The sequence below is a fragment of the Nicotiana tabacum genome, chromosome 7 (assembly GCF_000715075.1).
Source record: "Nicotiana tabacum cultivar K326 chromosome 7, ASM71507v2, whole genome shotgun sequence".
NCBI classification, from domain to species: Eukaryota; Viridiplantae; Streptophyta; class Magnoliopsida; order Solanales; family Solanaceae; genus Nicotiana; species Nicotiana tabacum.
The window spans coordinates 170,391,510-170,408,356 of record NC_134086.1 but is presented as its reverse complement, the minus strand read 5'-3'; the positions used below and the strand labels follow the sequence as shown (position 1 = coordinate 170,408,356).

The 16,847-nt window shown below is 35.3% G+C and overlaps 1 protein-coding gene across 1 annotated transcript; it reads right to left on the bottom strand.

The window, feature by feature from the left end:
• Positions 1-8,867: 8,867 nt before the first annotated feature.
• LOC107775322 (uncharacterized) lies at positions 8,868-13,302 on the bottom strand. Its single transcript, XM_075218768.1, has 9 exons — positions 13,069-13,302; positions 12,678-12,966; positions 12,431-12,624; positions 11,973-12,125; positions 11,492-11,837; positions 10,548-11,054; positions 10,103-10,179; positions 9,075-10,030; positions 8,868-8,988 (listed from the first exon to the last, which is right to left on the bottom strand). Exons 1-9 carry the CDS (start codon positions 13,300-13,302, stop codon positions 8,868-8,870), a joined length of 2,877 nt encoding a protein of 958 aa, XP_075074869.1.
• Positions 13,303-16,847: the final 3,545 nt, after the last annotated feature.

The following is a 16,847-nucleotide window of genomic DNA, read 5'->3' as shown; positions in this document are numbered from 1 at the left end:
ATATCATGTAGTTAGAATAGTTATTCAAACTAATTGTTAGTGAGTTAAAGTTAGCAGATTTTTTGTGTAATCGTTTAAGTTTTTAAAGATCATTATGAAATAGACTACAATTTATTTATGTGTGTTTAATATTCTTTTATGTATTGTGTCATGCATCTAAATTTGTCTTTGATATAGTGTAATTAAATTTTAATATTTATTATCTACAATACAACTGATATTAAAAAAGTAACTTTAATGTAAAGTGTTTTCAGATTGTAGGTAAAATATAGGTTAAAAGTAGTTAAATTGTAGTCTTGGTAATAATTTGTAGATGATTTGTAGATAAATTGTGGATAATATATTTCTATGATTGGAGTATTTATTTCTTCTGTTTATTGTGTAATTTAACTTCAACTGACAGTTATATACAGACATTACCTACAACTTGAAGGTATTTCATAAAAATTATGAGCATATACAACTACAAAATTATATACAATATCTACATTGAGTGTTTCCAAAATGTAGATATTGTGAAGATTATTTGTAGGCAAATTATATTCTAACATCAAAATACTCATGTTTAATATAATGAAGATATAGTGTTGTAAACAACCAATTTATATTCAAGTGAACAACTAATAATGAAAGATAAAATAACAAAATAAAAAGGTATGCTGCAATAAAAAACTTAAAATTTTGTTCATAAAGTAGTGTATTCTCCTTCAACTACAAATTGACATCAACTAAACTAGGAAAACAGGACACTATTTTTTCTTTCTCCGGACTCTAGTCTTCTCATTCAAAGCAGGAGCACCCTTCCTCCTTGCTAGCCTGCATGTAACCTCACTTTCACTGATTGACCCATCTTCTTGCTTCTTTGTAGCATAGTTCCATAATAGAGCTCCATAGCGTCTACGGTGTTGGTCGATATCCGAAAGGTCTTCTGAAGGGATTGACAAATCTCCAAGGCTAACATACTCCATAAAAGCAGCCACAAATACACCACAATCACTGCATAAGGCAAAATAATTTAATTATTTAACAAATGATTATAAGAAAAAATAATTAAACATCTAGAAAGAGAGAATAGTTTTTTTTACAGTGATCCTTCCTTTTGCTATGGAATCTCCGCAACCATCCACTATATGTTGAGAGGGTTTGTAACTGGTTTCTCAATGTATGCCTTTGTGGTCTTGAAGTCAATGTCTTTACGCTTCCCGTAGAAATCAGTGCAAGACAAATACAGAGGGATAATGATTGAAAGCTTATCAATACATGATTCAACAGCATTATGATGGTGTGAAGACACCATGGAATCATACACATAAAGTTGCTTGTCCGCTATGTCGAAAACGACCAACAACCAATGAAAATTCTCTACAATATTCACGGGCATGATGACATAGTCAACTTCATACCAGGCAACATTAGCAAGAAGTCTATACCCAAGAATATATTCTGCAACATCATCATCGGGTTTAACAACCAAATACTTTTTTTCTGGCGGAGAACTTATGAACTTCTCATAGATTTGTTCAATCTTTGACTTGAACAAAGCAATCGGTTGTTGTAAACCTAGTGTTGTTGTTGTTGGGGCCATATTTGCCTCTTTTTCTCAGGTAATACATAATAACATCAATGTGCTGCAAAATAAAATAAAATCTACTATAAGCTATAGTGTAACTACAATTATCAACAAAGCAGCTACACTTTAAACTACAAAGCCAGAATTCAAATAATCTAACAAATAGCTACATTTTAGCTGCTATACACAGCAACACATGGAACACAACAACTACCATAAGGTCTCAATAATATCTACATTCAAACTACAATTAATATTATAAGTCTTCAACTTGCTCTACAATTTAACTACAAATTAACTACATTCATGAAATACAGATATACCAATTCTGTCCAAATTACCAAATATACAATTTTTACATATAATTCATCATCAAATATGATACATAAGGTCCAACCAAAATACAATCACATTATAAATAATAAGAGCAACATTTATAAGAAATGTCTATATTATATCTACAATTTATAATAAAAGGCACGGTCACATATATTTCATATCTACAATATAACTACAATTATACTACAAAACAGAAGACAAAATATATCTTGTGAATTTATTCTTTGATACTTATCAAGTCATTGAGGACTTGTCCGGGGTGAGCAAGGGAATAAAACCAGTCCTTCTTATTCACCTTTTCAACTCCAAGGTCTAACCAATGCTTGATTTGGTTATCCTTTATGGAAAAGGGAGCCTTCCTCTTGTAACAACAAATAAATGTCCAATCAAAAAAATCTCAGAATAAATTACATATTTAAACTTTAAAATGTTGAAATGAAAGTGTCAAATTGAGCATTAATACCTCATAGATACTTTGTCACTACGGTGGTATAACCACTTGTTGAACTTATCTAACACATCAGAATCTACATTTTCACCTATAAGAGTTGTGAAAGGGTGCTTGAGGTAGAAAAATTTAGGTCCAATAGAGTTGCTGCCTCCAGAACTATATAGAGGTATGAAAGGTGATCGTGCATGTTTCCCCGGTTGCCTGGTTCTCCCCGGATGAATAGGGGTTGCTTCATCTGGTATGGGCTCGTCGTACTTAACCAATTGTAAGTTGTGTGGCAACTCAAAGTCATCCAATGTCACACCCTTCTTATCAATGCCTGATCCTTCAGAAACAACTTCATCCACATGATGTGCATCTTTACCTTTATTTAGCTATTTCTCAATGACTTATTCTGTCTGAGCTGCTACAGTCACTCCGTGAATTGGGGATTGTGCATTGATATCTTCAATATCTGTTACATAAAACATAACTTACTTAACAAGAATGTAAAATTGTATAAACAACAATTATTTATTCTGAATGACAGTATGATATTATACCTGCTTGTTCTACCTCAGCTGCTTCTTGAAATTCTGAATATAAGTCAACATGTGCTGGAACATGTTCTGGACAAACTGCAGCTTCAATTTATAATTAAAAAAAGGTAAACAATACTAGATAATGCTGCCTTGAAAGTTGTAGATATATGTAGGAAGTTGTAGATAAAATGTGAATAATAAAACTATGCTCTATAACGTTTTATACTAAATGTATATATTTGTAGGTATTTTGTAGATATCTGTGTTGCTTGTGCTTGCATGCACTTGATCACCAATATTGAACTGAAATTACTGGTTGTTCACTCCCTGTTGTTGGTCATTGTTTTTGGTTGAACTACCAGCAAACTAAAGATTTTATGTTAGTTTGAGTATATTATTTCATATGTCATAATTTGTTTTGGTATATAAATATATGTCAACTCTTACCTTTGCCTCATCCACATCATATCTCTTGTTTATCAAATTCAAAACACTCTTCACAGAATCATCTATAAAAACTCGAAGGTCATGGAGTTCCTCAAATACAGCCTTCCTAAAATCCTCTAACTTTCCATCAACCTAAAAGTTAAAAATATAGTTAGTTGGTAATTTTATTCAAATAAATTACAAATCAGTTTAATTATGTACGACACAGTATTATTTTTACAATTGTCTACAAATTGCTACAGTTATACTACAATTTAACTACAATGTGTGCAATCCCAACATGGCTGACTATAGAATTATACTACAATTTAACTACAATGTATACTACATAAATTGTTATGAAATGTAGATAAATTGTAGCAAAAATATGTAAATATATTGTAGTTAATAATATACCTTCTCAATTCCCTTTTTTAGCTTCCTGAGCTTCTTAGCCACAGATTCTTTGTCCTCTTGACAATCTGTATGTTTGGGTTCCAATATTGGAGAATCAGCATTTGGAACCTCTGATGACTGTGCACCTTGTTCATCTTCATACTCAATCTTGTTTGGCAGAGTAAGCACTTCAATCTCTTCTCAAGATTCAGTCATGCTTGTAAACTGAATGATGAAAAAAAATAGTTAGTTCCACTAAGGCAGAAAATGTAGACTAATTGTAGATATTATGAAGGTAAATGTAGCAACATACAAAACTGAAAAAAATACCTTAATCCACTCAGGCTTGATCATCTTCTCTTCAAAGGCAGTTAACCAAATCTGCCCCTTAGTAGCTGACCATATTAGTATGTGAGGTATTGAGTCAGAACACCTCGTAGCAAGCTCCATGCTGACGGTCGAGCAACACTCATAAAGTCACACTTGCAAGGCTAATGAGCATCCCCGTATGAGATAAGAATGTACATGGGGATTTAGACGATGCCTAACGGATTCCATAATCTGATTGAACGATTTAATACTCCATAGGTATGACTCAAAATGACCAGACTCTATCAAATAGAACCTTAAGTGGTCTATAAAAGACACATGATCTTTGTCATAAGGGCAAACAAAAAAATCCAAAAGATAAAGAATGCACAACTTGACTGCATCCTCATCGTTTACCCAAGATCTATTTGTTACTATGTTTTTCAAATACCACTTCTCTACTCTTTTTTTGTTAGGAAAATAGCTATTCATTAACTTGCTAACATAACTAGAAGTATATCCATAATCTGTAAACTGATTCACACAATTTAAACCGGTAATTAAACCAAACTCTCTCAATGAAAAATTCAATTTTTCCCTTCAAGTGGACTGAAAAAAATGATTCATTAGACTTAGAGAGTTCATTTTTAATCATAAAATGAATAGCTTGGTTTTGCATGCAAATGGAGGGGAGAGACAGTAAATAACCAAAACAAGTATTTTTAAAAATCTTTAAAGCATTTGGAGACAATAACTCTTTTATCTGGCTAGGAATGCTAGGATCACACAAAGTGTGGAATCTAAGCACCCCATAATCCACATTATGTGGGGCAAAATAATGTCCATTCTGCACAAAATGATAAATTATTTCACATTAGTAAACTGCATAAAAATGAAGCATTAATCTACATATAACTACACAATCACTACACAAATAGCTAAAAACAAATCAGGAAGAAAAAATACATACAAATCTGCTTCAAAAAAATACAGCCTACCCACACATATAACTACAAAACACTACAAGGCATCTACAGATATAAACATTAACTACAAAAATGCAGGAAGAAAAAGTAACTACAGCTCTGTTTCAAAATTTAAAAGCTAACGACAATATAACTACAAAACGACTACAAAATAACTACAATTATAAACTGTAGAAAATCACAACTACAAATAATCTACAAAATTAAGACAACTAATCTACAATTTACCAAAACACTTAAAACAGAGATTTTTACATCCAAAACAAAACTAAAAATTTGGAAACGAAAATAATAAGTGTTTACCTTCACCAAATTTTTTTTCTGAACCAATTTTGGGAGTTTTTTGGACTGTTTCTTTGTTTTTTTTTAGGAAACAGGAGACAACTTGGATTTTTTAACTGTTGGAATTTTAGGGACATTTTCAGCAAAGTCGTCATCTACATATACCTCTTTCCCCTTTCTTTTGAGTTGGTTGCCGCCTGGTGTAGCACTTCCTCCAGCATCTACATCGTGCATTTGCTTTGTTCTCATCTCGGCACGGATTTGTCTAGAAGATGAACTGTGAGTAGTAGGTTCCATTGCATGTGTAGATTTTACTTGTTTTTTTTGGTGATTTTGGTGTTAAAACACCCAAATCGAAAGAGAGGATATCACATACTGTAGATTTTTTAGGTATATTTTTGGGAGATTTGATATTCTTCATGGTTTAACTTCAACTTGACTAAAGATATGAACGAATTTTATAGAATGATAACTTCAATATTTGATGAATTTAAATGGAGGATAATGAAGAACGTGAGTAGCTTTTGTTCTGTAAAGAAGAAAACAGACGCTAAACGTGGGGGAGTGAAGGGTAAAGGTAAAACGTGGGGGGGGTGGGGTTACGGTAAAGGTAAAAGGTGGGGAGGGGGTTGAGCTGAAAGGAAAGAGAAACGTGGGAATATACGGTCCTATAATTATGCCTCATATAAATGCCCCATTAATTATATCCCTATTTTAAATTATGATATATAAATGGTAATTTAGTATACTAAATGTAATTATCTCTAACCTTAAACATTGAGGGTAATAAGGTTTCATATGTGGCATAGGAAGGTAAAAATTCCTTTTTTTAAAAACTTTTAACTTGTATCCTTTTTTTAACTAACTTCAGCCCGCTTTCTCCTACTTCATTTTCTTCTTCTTCTTTTTAAATTCCGTTCCCATTTCCCACTCCGAAGGATTATCCTTCAAATTTTTTCAGTTTTTTTGAAGATTTTAACTTTCCTTCTACTGATAACAATATCATTATTAATGTGGTGTAACAGTTTGACAGCTTTATATCGACAAAAATGTTGGGTACTTCTAGCTCTGTTTCTACTGTGTCTAATCCTGATGAGCAAGTGCAAGCAAATATATATCTGTAATTTAATATTATAAGGAAACAATAAAATAGTTAATACAACATTTTGATCTGCCTTGAGAGGAACATGGCTGTTGCAGAAACTTACAAATCCCTAAATACGAGTGCAAGTAGATAAATGATTTATTCTTCACATTCTTGATTTTGTCTCCACATTGCATTATCATTACAAAAATAAAAACTTCAGCTCTAGAGTTAAAGTTTGCCAATTACAAAACAAAAACTTTAGCTCTAGAGCTAAACTTTGCCAGTTACAAAACAAAAACTTCAGCTCGCCGGTTACAAAAATAAAAACTTCAGCTCTAGAGCTGAAGTTCGCCAGTTACAAACAAAAACTTCAGCTCTAGAGCTGAAGTTCGCCAGTTACAAACAAAAACATTAGCTCTAGAGCTGAAGTTCGCCAGTTACAAAACAAAAACATCAGCTCTGGAGCTGAAGTTCGCCATTTACAAAACAAAAACTTCAGCTCTAGAGCTGAACTTCAGGCCCGGCTACTAGAATGCTGAAGTTTTGCGTGATTGCCTTTGCTACTTCAGCCCTGTATGCTGAAGTTATGCGAAAAAGCGGGCACGTTTGCAATTCTTTTTGCAAAGCGGGCACAAGTTAAAATGTGGCACAAAAAAGCGGATATAGATGCAAATGCCCCTATGATAATTAGGAGGTAAAACGTAAAAATAGCACGGGCTAGCCAGTTTTAGGACTGGTAATTGAAAAATAGTCAGTATTTGCAAAGTTATTGAAAAATAGCTACTATTTTGTTGCAACACGGAAAGTTCCAGCATAATATACTGGAGTTTGGTGCACCTGTGTATGAACTTTCAACATATTATGCTGGAACTCCAACACGTGGAAAGTTCCAACATAATATACTAGAAATTGGAGCACCTGTTTATGAACTTTTAGCATATTATGCTAGACTAGTATATTATACTGAAACTCTGGTATATCATGTTGGAAGTCAAGTATATTATATTGGAAGTTCCAGTATTATATACTGGACTTCCAGTATAATATACTTGACTTCTAGTACATTATACTGAAATTCCAGTATATTATGCTGGAATATTTTTCGAATTTTGAATATCAGATTTATCTTTATATAAAAAGTGACTAAATTTTAATTATTTTTGAACTTGTGGCTATTTTTTAATTATCACTTATAAATGGCTATTTTGAATTTCTCCCAGGTAAAACCCTCCATTATTTGTGAAGATTAAATTGGAGTTGCAAACACAAGCGAAGAGGCTGGAAAATTCTTGCTTCATCACCGTTGAATTTTCAACCATAGCTAGATTTTTTCATTTTAAAGCATGTGTCAACATCGATCGTTATGTGTCAAGCCTGAGATCGATGTCAAATTTGAGCTTGCCTTGGCATTCCTAGACGTGGTTATTGACAAGAACTTATTGAATCCATATATGAGTTCATAATAAATTAAAAATTGCTCCTTCTTGGCAGTATCGCCCTAGCATCATGTTGGTTTATTTGTTGCTACAATGCACTCGACAAATACTCTCAAGTTTCTCCATTTGCAGTAGCATTGCCCCATTTTACAATGGAAGAGCATTTTAACTATATAAATTGGTAACAATGTTATGATTATTCCTTTCGGTTTTTTCCCAAGCAATACTACTTGTTGGTCGATTATCGAAACACAACTTCAATTTCTAAAAAAATAAAAATTAACTTCACCTTTAAATAAATGTCCAAACGGAAGAATTGTTCTAAGAACCTAATGCTTTAATCTTGAAACTACCAGTCTCTTAAATGCTTGGAGTAGGGAGCGCTATGTACCATATCGTCTTTGATTGGCCATCTGGTTTCATACAGCATATCCTATTTAATTTGTCATCAAAGTTACAACTTAATTTGTAGAAAACAGTAGCACTACTATTTTGAGAGATTAATTACTGTCCTGGAGCTTTCAAATGACAACAAAAAAAAAGGAATGTTTGAACTAATATTTTCAAATTTGATGGCAAAGAAAAAACAAAAATAATGGAGTATAAGTTAATTTGTATATATCTCTTTTAATTTTTGGAAGCAAGATTTCAATATATCCAAAAAAAAAAAAATTATTAATCTAATTATCCTCCACAGAATAAATTTTCTTCAAGAACTGCCACCAGCGACTTTATAAACTTGTAGGTTCGTCGCCCATTATTAATTCCTAGAGGAAGAGATTCAATCACAAGATGCCAAACTATTAATCTAGTGTCAGAATCTTTCTTTGTGCTTAAAGTTTCCAGTAGGATACATGGCTGTGATTGCCTTCGTTATCTTTTTATTGAGTTAAACTCCTACATTCGTAGTAGTACGTACTGTAGTTGCTCTGTTCTTAGATACGAGTAACACACCTCAATTATTTTGCTAAAATCTAGTCTTTCTTGATCTTTGTTCTCACTTTTCTGTTATAAAATACCTTGGTTATTCTGCTATCACCTTGATAGTATTGTTATGATGAAGCTCAACGAGCTATGGTGACTCCATTGGAGTCAGACCTCAGAAGCTTCGAGATAAAGAAGAAGAGAAACAGAGAAATGAAGTTTGGAAAAATATCTGCATATCCTTTATTTCTCCACTTGTTTCTGTATTTATATTTACAAGGAAATGTATGTAAAAATGAAAGAATCAAATACTACACTTAAAATGAAAGAATAAGGAATAAAAGCACTGGGCCGGGTCACAGTGTTGGGCCAGCTGTGTGTGCAGTAGACTGGCTCTAACAAGTATCGGTCGTTTTGCTGCTGGCGATGAAACACCAAGCTTGCCAAGAATACCATAATGCAGCTGGGTGGGCAATGCTTTAGTCATAATATTTGCCAGTTGTCCTGAAGAAGATACAAAGTGCAAAGTGAGAAGACCAGCAGTGATGCACTCCCTCACATAATGGCAATCAATTTCGATGTGTTTGGTGCGCTCATGAAAAATAGGGTTCTTGGCTATGTGGAGGGCAACTTGACTGTCACAATAGACATGAACAAGATACGAAATAGCCAAACCAAGGTCAACCAAAAGCCTGACCAACCAAGCAACCTCTGCTGCTAGCTTCCTCAATGCTCTATATTCAGCCTCAGTTGAAGACAAGGAGATGGTAGGCGGTTTCTTACTCTTCCAGGATACAGGACTGCCACCAAGAGATATGTAAAACCCACTTACAGACTTGCGAGAGATGGCACAAGATCCCCAAGTAGAATCAGAAAATCCCACAAGAGACAAATTATCAGAACTAGAGAGCAATATACCTTGAGCAGGATCATTCAGAAGATATCTTAGAACATAGATAGCTGCCATCATATGGGGAACCTGGGGCTTCTGGAGGAACTGGATTAGATGTTGAACATAGAAGGAAATATCAGGTCTTTTATGTTGAAGGAAATTCAATTTCCCAATTAATCTTCTGTATACACTAGGATCAGAAACAGGGGCACTCATGTCCACAGTAAGCTTCAGAGAAGAATCCAAAGGAGTGGAAACAGGGGAGAAGTGATGACAGTTGAATTCTTGAAGAAGATCAGTGGTGTATTTTTGTTGATTCATTAAGTATCCTTGGGGATGCTGAGAAATTTCCAAACTTAGGAAGTAGTGCACCAAACCTAGATCCTTGATTTTAAATTGAGAATCCAAGATCTGTTTTAAAGAGTCAAGTTCAGAAATGTCATCACCAGCTAATTATATGTCATCAACATAGACTGTCAATACCACTAGAGAATCAGAAGAAGACTTTGTCAAGAGGGAATAGTCATTGAGACTAGAAATGTAGCCTCTGGAATGCAGTGCTTCAGACAATTTAGAAAATCATTAAGTAGAAGCCTGTCTGAGGCCATATAAAGAATTCTTGAGTCTACAAACCAAAGGAGGAGATGCAGAAGTATAGGAGACACCCATCCCAGGTTGTATCTTCATATAAAATTCCTCATGAAGGTCACCATGGAGAAAAATATTGTTCACATCCAATTGAAAAATAGTCCAACCTCTTTTCACAGCTAAGGTCAGGAGGCACTTGATGGTTGTTAGCTTGACAACAGGTGAAAAGTCTCAGTGAAGTCAATACCTTCTATTTGAGTGTCCTGCCTGATAACAAGCCTTGCTTTGTACCTCTCAATTCAACCATCTGCCCTTTGTTTGATCTTGTAAACCCACTTACAAGGGATGACCTTTTTATGAGAAGGAAAGGGAACAATGCCCCAAGTTTGATTGGACTCAAGAGCCTGAAATTCCTTTAGTATTGCCTCTTGCCAAGCAGGATGAGAAGTTGCCTGCTGGTAATGTTGAGGTTCATGCACATGTAGCTCAAAGTGGGATACCTTAGATATTGCAGAAATAGGAGTAAGAGGAAGGACAGAATTACAGACATAGTCTTGAAGATATGAGGGTTGAATGATAGTTATGGAGGATTTTCTTAAGGTAGGAGTAGGTGGTGGAAGTGGAGAAGGCTGAAGCACACAAGGTGGAGTTGGGGTAGAATAGGAGATAGAAGGAGAGGGAAGAGGTAAGGCAGAGGGTGTAGTAGGAATATTTGGTTCACCAATGGGATGGGAAGAAACATCAGATGTTGTAGTCATTTCTGTTGCAGCAGTAGGAGCAGAAGTAGGAGAAGTATCAATATCCACAAAAGATGGAAAAGTAGAGGGATGAGTGGCAGAAGGTGTTGCTGAACCATAAGGAAAGATGTGTTCATGGAATACCACATCTCTAGAGTAAAAAATGGAAGAATTAGAGAGGTTCATGAGTTTGTAACCCTTCTTGACACAGGGATATCCTAAGAAAAGACTATGTATAGCTCTAGATTGGAACTTATCCTTTCCAAATTTGGGAGAAGTTGCAAAGCATAAACAACCAAAGGACTTTAAATGAGATTAAGAAGGTGGATTTCCATGCAGTTTTTCATAAGGAGAAATGCTGTTTAAGATAGTTAGAGGCATTCTATTGATCAGGTATGTAGCAGTTAGTATACAATCACCCCAGAATTTAGAAGGAAGTTTAGATTGAAAAAGGAGAGCTCTAGAAACTTCCAATAGATGTTTGTGTTTTCTTTCCACAACACCATTTTGTTGTGGGTATGTGGAATAGTAGTTTGATGTAGAATACCTTGGTTGCTAAAGAAAGCAGCAGCTTCAGAACTGCTACCAAGTTCATAAGCATTGTCTGACCTGAAAGTTTGGACTGAGGATTGGAAATGTGTCTTGACCGTAGAGGTGAAAGCTTTTAACACAGAAAGAGCATTACCTTTACAAGATAAAAGATGTGTCCAGGTAGCTCTACCATAGTCATCAACTAAAGTTAAGAAGTATCTAAATCCATTGTATGTCCTAGTATTATAGGGTCCCCAAACATCAATATGAACCAGTTGAAAAGGAGCAGTGGAATGAATGTGGCTGTCATAAAAAGGCAATCTTTGTTGTCTAACCATTGGACAAATAGAGCATATGAAAGACTATTTTGAAGAAACTTTATCAGACAAGAATAGAATAGAAGTCATTCTATAAAAAGGCATATGACCTAATCTTTGGTGCCAAAACAAATCCATTTTATTTATAGTAGATGTCTGATTACATGGCAGATTATTTACAGGAATTGAAAGAAAATCAGACTTATTGCAGGAAACAGAATTTGAAAGAACAGAAGAAATATGTTGAGATAGAAACAACTCAGCATCAGGATGTAGATAGTATAGTCTTCCAGCAGCTTTACCAATTACCAGTGTCCTCTTCAGAGAAGGGCCCTATAAAGAACAATTAAATTGGTAAGAATAGCTATACAATTCAGCTGGGATATTAGTTGATGTATAGAAATTAGATTAAAATGAAAGGAAGGCACAACAAGGACATTGAGTAAAGTGATGTCATGCCTGAGATGTAAAGAACCAATTGACAACACTTTAACTTTACATCCATTAGATAGAGTGACAAGAAATGGTTTAGGTAAAGGTATAAGGTTGTGAAGTAAGTGTTTGTGTGGAGTCATATGATTTGTAGCCCCTGAGTCTAATATCCAAGGATTTACACCTCATTGAGAAGATGCACATACATGGAAATCAGTAGATTCTACAGCATAAGCAGTGAACAAACCTGGAAAATGTGCAAATCCAGATTCCTCAACATGAAGATTGTCAGAACCAGCACTAGGAGACACCTGGACTTGTTGGAATAAAATTATCAAGTGATGATACTGTTCCTTGGTGAAACCATGAGCAGAATTTTCAGTAGATAGTTGAGGAGAAACTGTAGGATGATTGATTTGATGTCAGACTGGACACATGAGGCTGATTTCTTGCCTTTGGTAAACTTGAAATTCGCAGGAAAACCATGTAATCGGTAGCATTTCTCCATTGTGTGTCCAGGTTTCTTGCAATATTTGTAAGAAACAGAGTTGGGTTTCCTGGAGTCAAAGTTGATCCTTTGATTGAAATTTCTATTTGATGTGGTTGAGGATACAGAGAAAGAGGCAGATTCATTAGAAAAATTTGGAACTGAAGCTTGAGTTTCTCTTTGGCTCTCATCTTGTTGCAAGAGAGAGTAAGCTTTACTTATTGGAGGTAAGGGATTCATAAGCATAATAGTACTCTTCACAGTTGAATAGGAGTCATTTAGCCCATTTAGGAATTGAAATAGTTATTGATCCTCTATAAACTTGGGAAGAGCTCCACAAGAACATATAGGGCCTACATATGAGGAATTCAACTCATCCCAAAGACTCCTAAATTTGGTGAAATAGGTGGCAATGTCAGATGACCCTTGGACAGTTGAACTGATTTCTCTCTGAATTTGAAGATATTTAGACCCATTGAACTGCCCAAACCTTTCATTAATGTCATTCCAAACCTCCTTAGCAGTCCTAAAACACATCACACTTGTGGCTATGTCTCTGGAAACAGAGTTGATGATCCAAGATTTTACCATATTATTACATCTCTCCCAATAGGAATATAAGGGAGAGTTGACAGGAGGTTGGGCAATTCTACCATCTAATAATCCTAATTTGTTTTTAGCAGAAAGAGAAGTAAGTATGCTACTTCTCCACAATACAAAACCATGTCCATTGAAGGGAACAAACACTAATTGGCTACCCGGATTATCAGATGGGTACAACATAAAAAGGATGAGAAGGATCTATTGTAAAGGGAGCAAATCCTTCAGTAGTGGGAACTAAGGGTGAAGTGATATCATCTCCATGACTACTCATATTTTCCACTAACAGAATCTAATCGACACAACAATAGACAACAAGCTCAAAATGACAACATGCAGATAATGTCGCGCCCCCTTTTCTCGTAAAATTGGGTTTAAGACATTTGGGAGACAACTCGTTCCCGTTCGGCAATTGGGTTTTGAATTGAAGAGTCGCCACCTAATGATTAAAGTGCATTAGGACACTAGGAGGGGTTTGTTTTGAGTAACCAAAGATTGGGTAAGGGCTTGAAATTATCCGAAGGGGAAAGTGTTAGGCACCCCTCAGGATCCACTAATGCGGTTCGCAGCCAAACTATTGTTGTGACTTAAGTACAAATAACACATAGGCAAATAAACGCTTCAAATAAGAGGGGATTTTCACGTAATGACTAAAAATAAACAAAAGTAAGAAAAAGGAACTAAAAAGAGTTGATTTTCTTAAAAGAAATGGTTTAAAAAGATTTAAAAGAAACAAAGTAAATAAAGGAAAGGGGGGTCCTAAGTTTATTAATAATATGGATCACCCCACACAACATCCGGTAATCACTCCTCAATGAGGGGCTACACGTGATATTATCGCATGGTCATCATATCCATGTCTACCCTTTCCCACCCCATTAAGGTATTAAAGCGCGGAATGGTCTCGTTTACTTATTACATGCTATTACCCACCCCAGTCCTATCAGCCCCGGAGGCACTTGGGACTACTAATCCTAGAGGGAGGAGGTATTGGGCTTATTTGTGGTTTCAAAAGATAAAATACTAAGGCGACAAACAAAACACATATAACAAGTTTGGGGAAGTATATAAACAAATAGAAGGGCTCAAACAGACCTCCTTTAAACCAAAGAAAGCACATAATGTAGCATGACTTGCACGTACTGTTTAGGGTCCGATTAAAACTTAAACGGTGGAGGCAGATTGATTTATTACATAGTTCAGATAAGAAGCCCGAATCAGGCCTACCTGCTGGTTGCAGCTGATAAAAGCCTGATTCAGTTCATAAACTGTCATATGGCTTGCCTAAGTGTTAGACAATAACCTATAGGCATGATATCTACTGATTTCAGAAAAGATGAAGTATACTAATTTTAGAAAAAGGTTGTCAGTTATTCAGGAAAGATGAGTTTTGACAAAAGATCATAAATTCTGCAGACGTTAGACAATGATTTTAGATTTGTAGGCGAGTGAGACATTTCAGACTTGGTTATTAATTCCTATAGGCATGCTTTCTAGGGGTTGTTGTTTTTAAACCTTTTCACAAACATAGCAAGAGTGTAGAAATCTTATGGGCATGACATCTAAATGTTGTACTTCGTTTAAGCCTATGAACATGATATCTAAATGCAGTTAGTTATTTAAGCCCTATAAACAGGTTTGCCTAGTGACATATGCATATGCAGGATTCAGATTTCCAGTTAACTATGACCATGGTATCTATATGAGAGACACAGAAATTTAACTATAGGCAGGATATCCATATGAATGCAGAATTTCAGAAACCTATAGGATATCTATATGGGTGCAAAATTCCTTATAGGCATAGTATCTACATATGAAAGTGCAGAATTCTTATAGGCAGGATATCTATGTGATATGCAGAAATCAGAAATTCCTATGAGCAGGATATATACCCATTTTACATACATAGTTATCCCCCTTTTTCACTAACCATCCCCGAGAGTTTTATTACAAAATTATTACAACCCAGAAAAAGTAAAGTAAAAAAATACATCAGAAATTAAAAAGTACAACCAAGGAGAACCTGATTCAGACTTCCTGTCTGAAGTATGAAGTAAATCAACTCCAAGAGATCATATTCAAAGTCTTTCTCCTATTTAGGGTGTGTCAGAGTTCCCTAAGAGTCTCATATGAACTTCGGGCAGTGCTCACACCCAAATGTATCACGGATTAAGCCATGGTGCAGTGTGGAAGGGTCAGCCCTCAGGTGTCCAAGTTTAGAGGGAGCTCGAGGTCCCAAGGCAAGGCTCATAAGAGAGGGATAGAACTTTGGGACTAAGAGAGAGTGCAAGTGCAGAAGTAGGATTCTGAAAGAGGAAAAGAGAAAAGGGAAGCAACACACATCATTACACATAAGGGTATAGGGGAATGGGAAGTTGCAAGAGGCAACAGAAAAGCAGGCTGAAGGGCATACCCAGCAATGAGAGATGCTGGCACACCCTCTGGCCTGTTTGCTTAGAGGTCAAGACCCTAGTGGTTCAAACTTAATTCATGGACAACAACTTACATTGTCATACCTTAAGTCACCACTCAAAACACATAGGGGTGATAGAGGAATGGGGGTTCATAACAAAACACACATAAGGAAATAAGCATGCTAATTTAGGTGTTGAGATATACAGAAATAGCAGATGAACATGGATACAAAAACAGTAATTACACATTGTTGTGGTGCTAAGAATTAAATCAGGACATACCAGTTTTCAGGGAAACAAGTAAAGGAAAGTAATAAGTCTTGTAAAATAGGCCACAGTGCAGTTAAGAAGAGAATATTATTAAGAGAGAGTGTGAGTTTAGAAGGATTCTGATGTTGTAGTGTGTGAAGAGGGTCGCGCCTTTTATAGTGTCAAAAATCAGGCAGAAATAAGGCAAGAAAAACAGTTAAGGAACTGATTGTCAATCAATTACATAAGGCTTCCCTTAATTAAGGGATTCAGATTCAAACGGATGAAAACCATTTAAGGAAAGAAATTGAGTAAGCACTTTGTGCACAGTATGCAATCAGGGGCAAATACATAAAAGGTTATTTAAGGACAAGGTTTTGAAATACACAATTTGTGAAAATAAGGTAAGCAAATCAATTAACAAATAGTAAATCAAAAGAGTCCGAGATTTTGCATGAATGAACCGAGTCAGAAAAGATGAAGAAGGGTTTTAACTTAGGCCGAGTAACAGGGAGAATCACAAACAATGGAAAGAAATCAATCGAGCCATATTCAAAAGGAAGTTTGCACTAATTGCAAATTTGAAAACCATTTAGAGGAAAATTCATCATATATAAGGAGCATGTGAGCATGAAAGAAGACTGTCGTGTAAATCAGTAGAAAAAATCCAGTGTAGAAGAGTTTAGCAAAAAGTTCAGCATTGTATGAAAACAAAGATGTTCAAACTCAGTTCAGAGACTCAAAGTCAGTCTGAAAGAGTTAAGGATTCTAAAATAAACACCCTAGTTCAATCAAACCTCGGCAGAACCCCCAAATTATAGGGTTTCCACATTTAATCAAGTGCAGAGATGAGGAGGCAAGTAGTCAAAT

What these genes read in the sequence shown, in the direction of transcription:
- LOC107775322 (XM_075218768.1), bottom strand. Translation starts at nt 13,302, where the DNA reads ATGGTAAAATCTTGGATCATCAACTCTGTTTCCAGAGACATAGCCACA. An exon ending in ATGAGTTGAATTCCTCATAT is followed by an intron (nt 12,967 to 13,068) that starts GTAGGCCCTATA and finishes TCAACTGTGAAG; the next exon opens with AGTACTATTATGCTTATGAA. An exon ending in TAGAATCTACTGATTTCCAT is followed by an intron (nt 12,126 to 12,430) that starts GTATGTGCATCT and finishes TGTTCTTTATAG; the next exon opens with GGCCCTTCTCTGAAGAGGAC.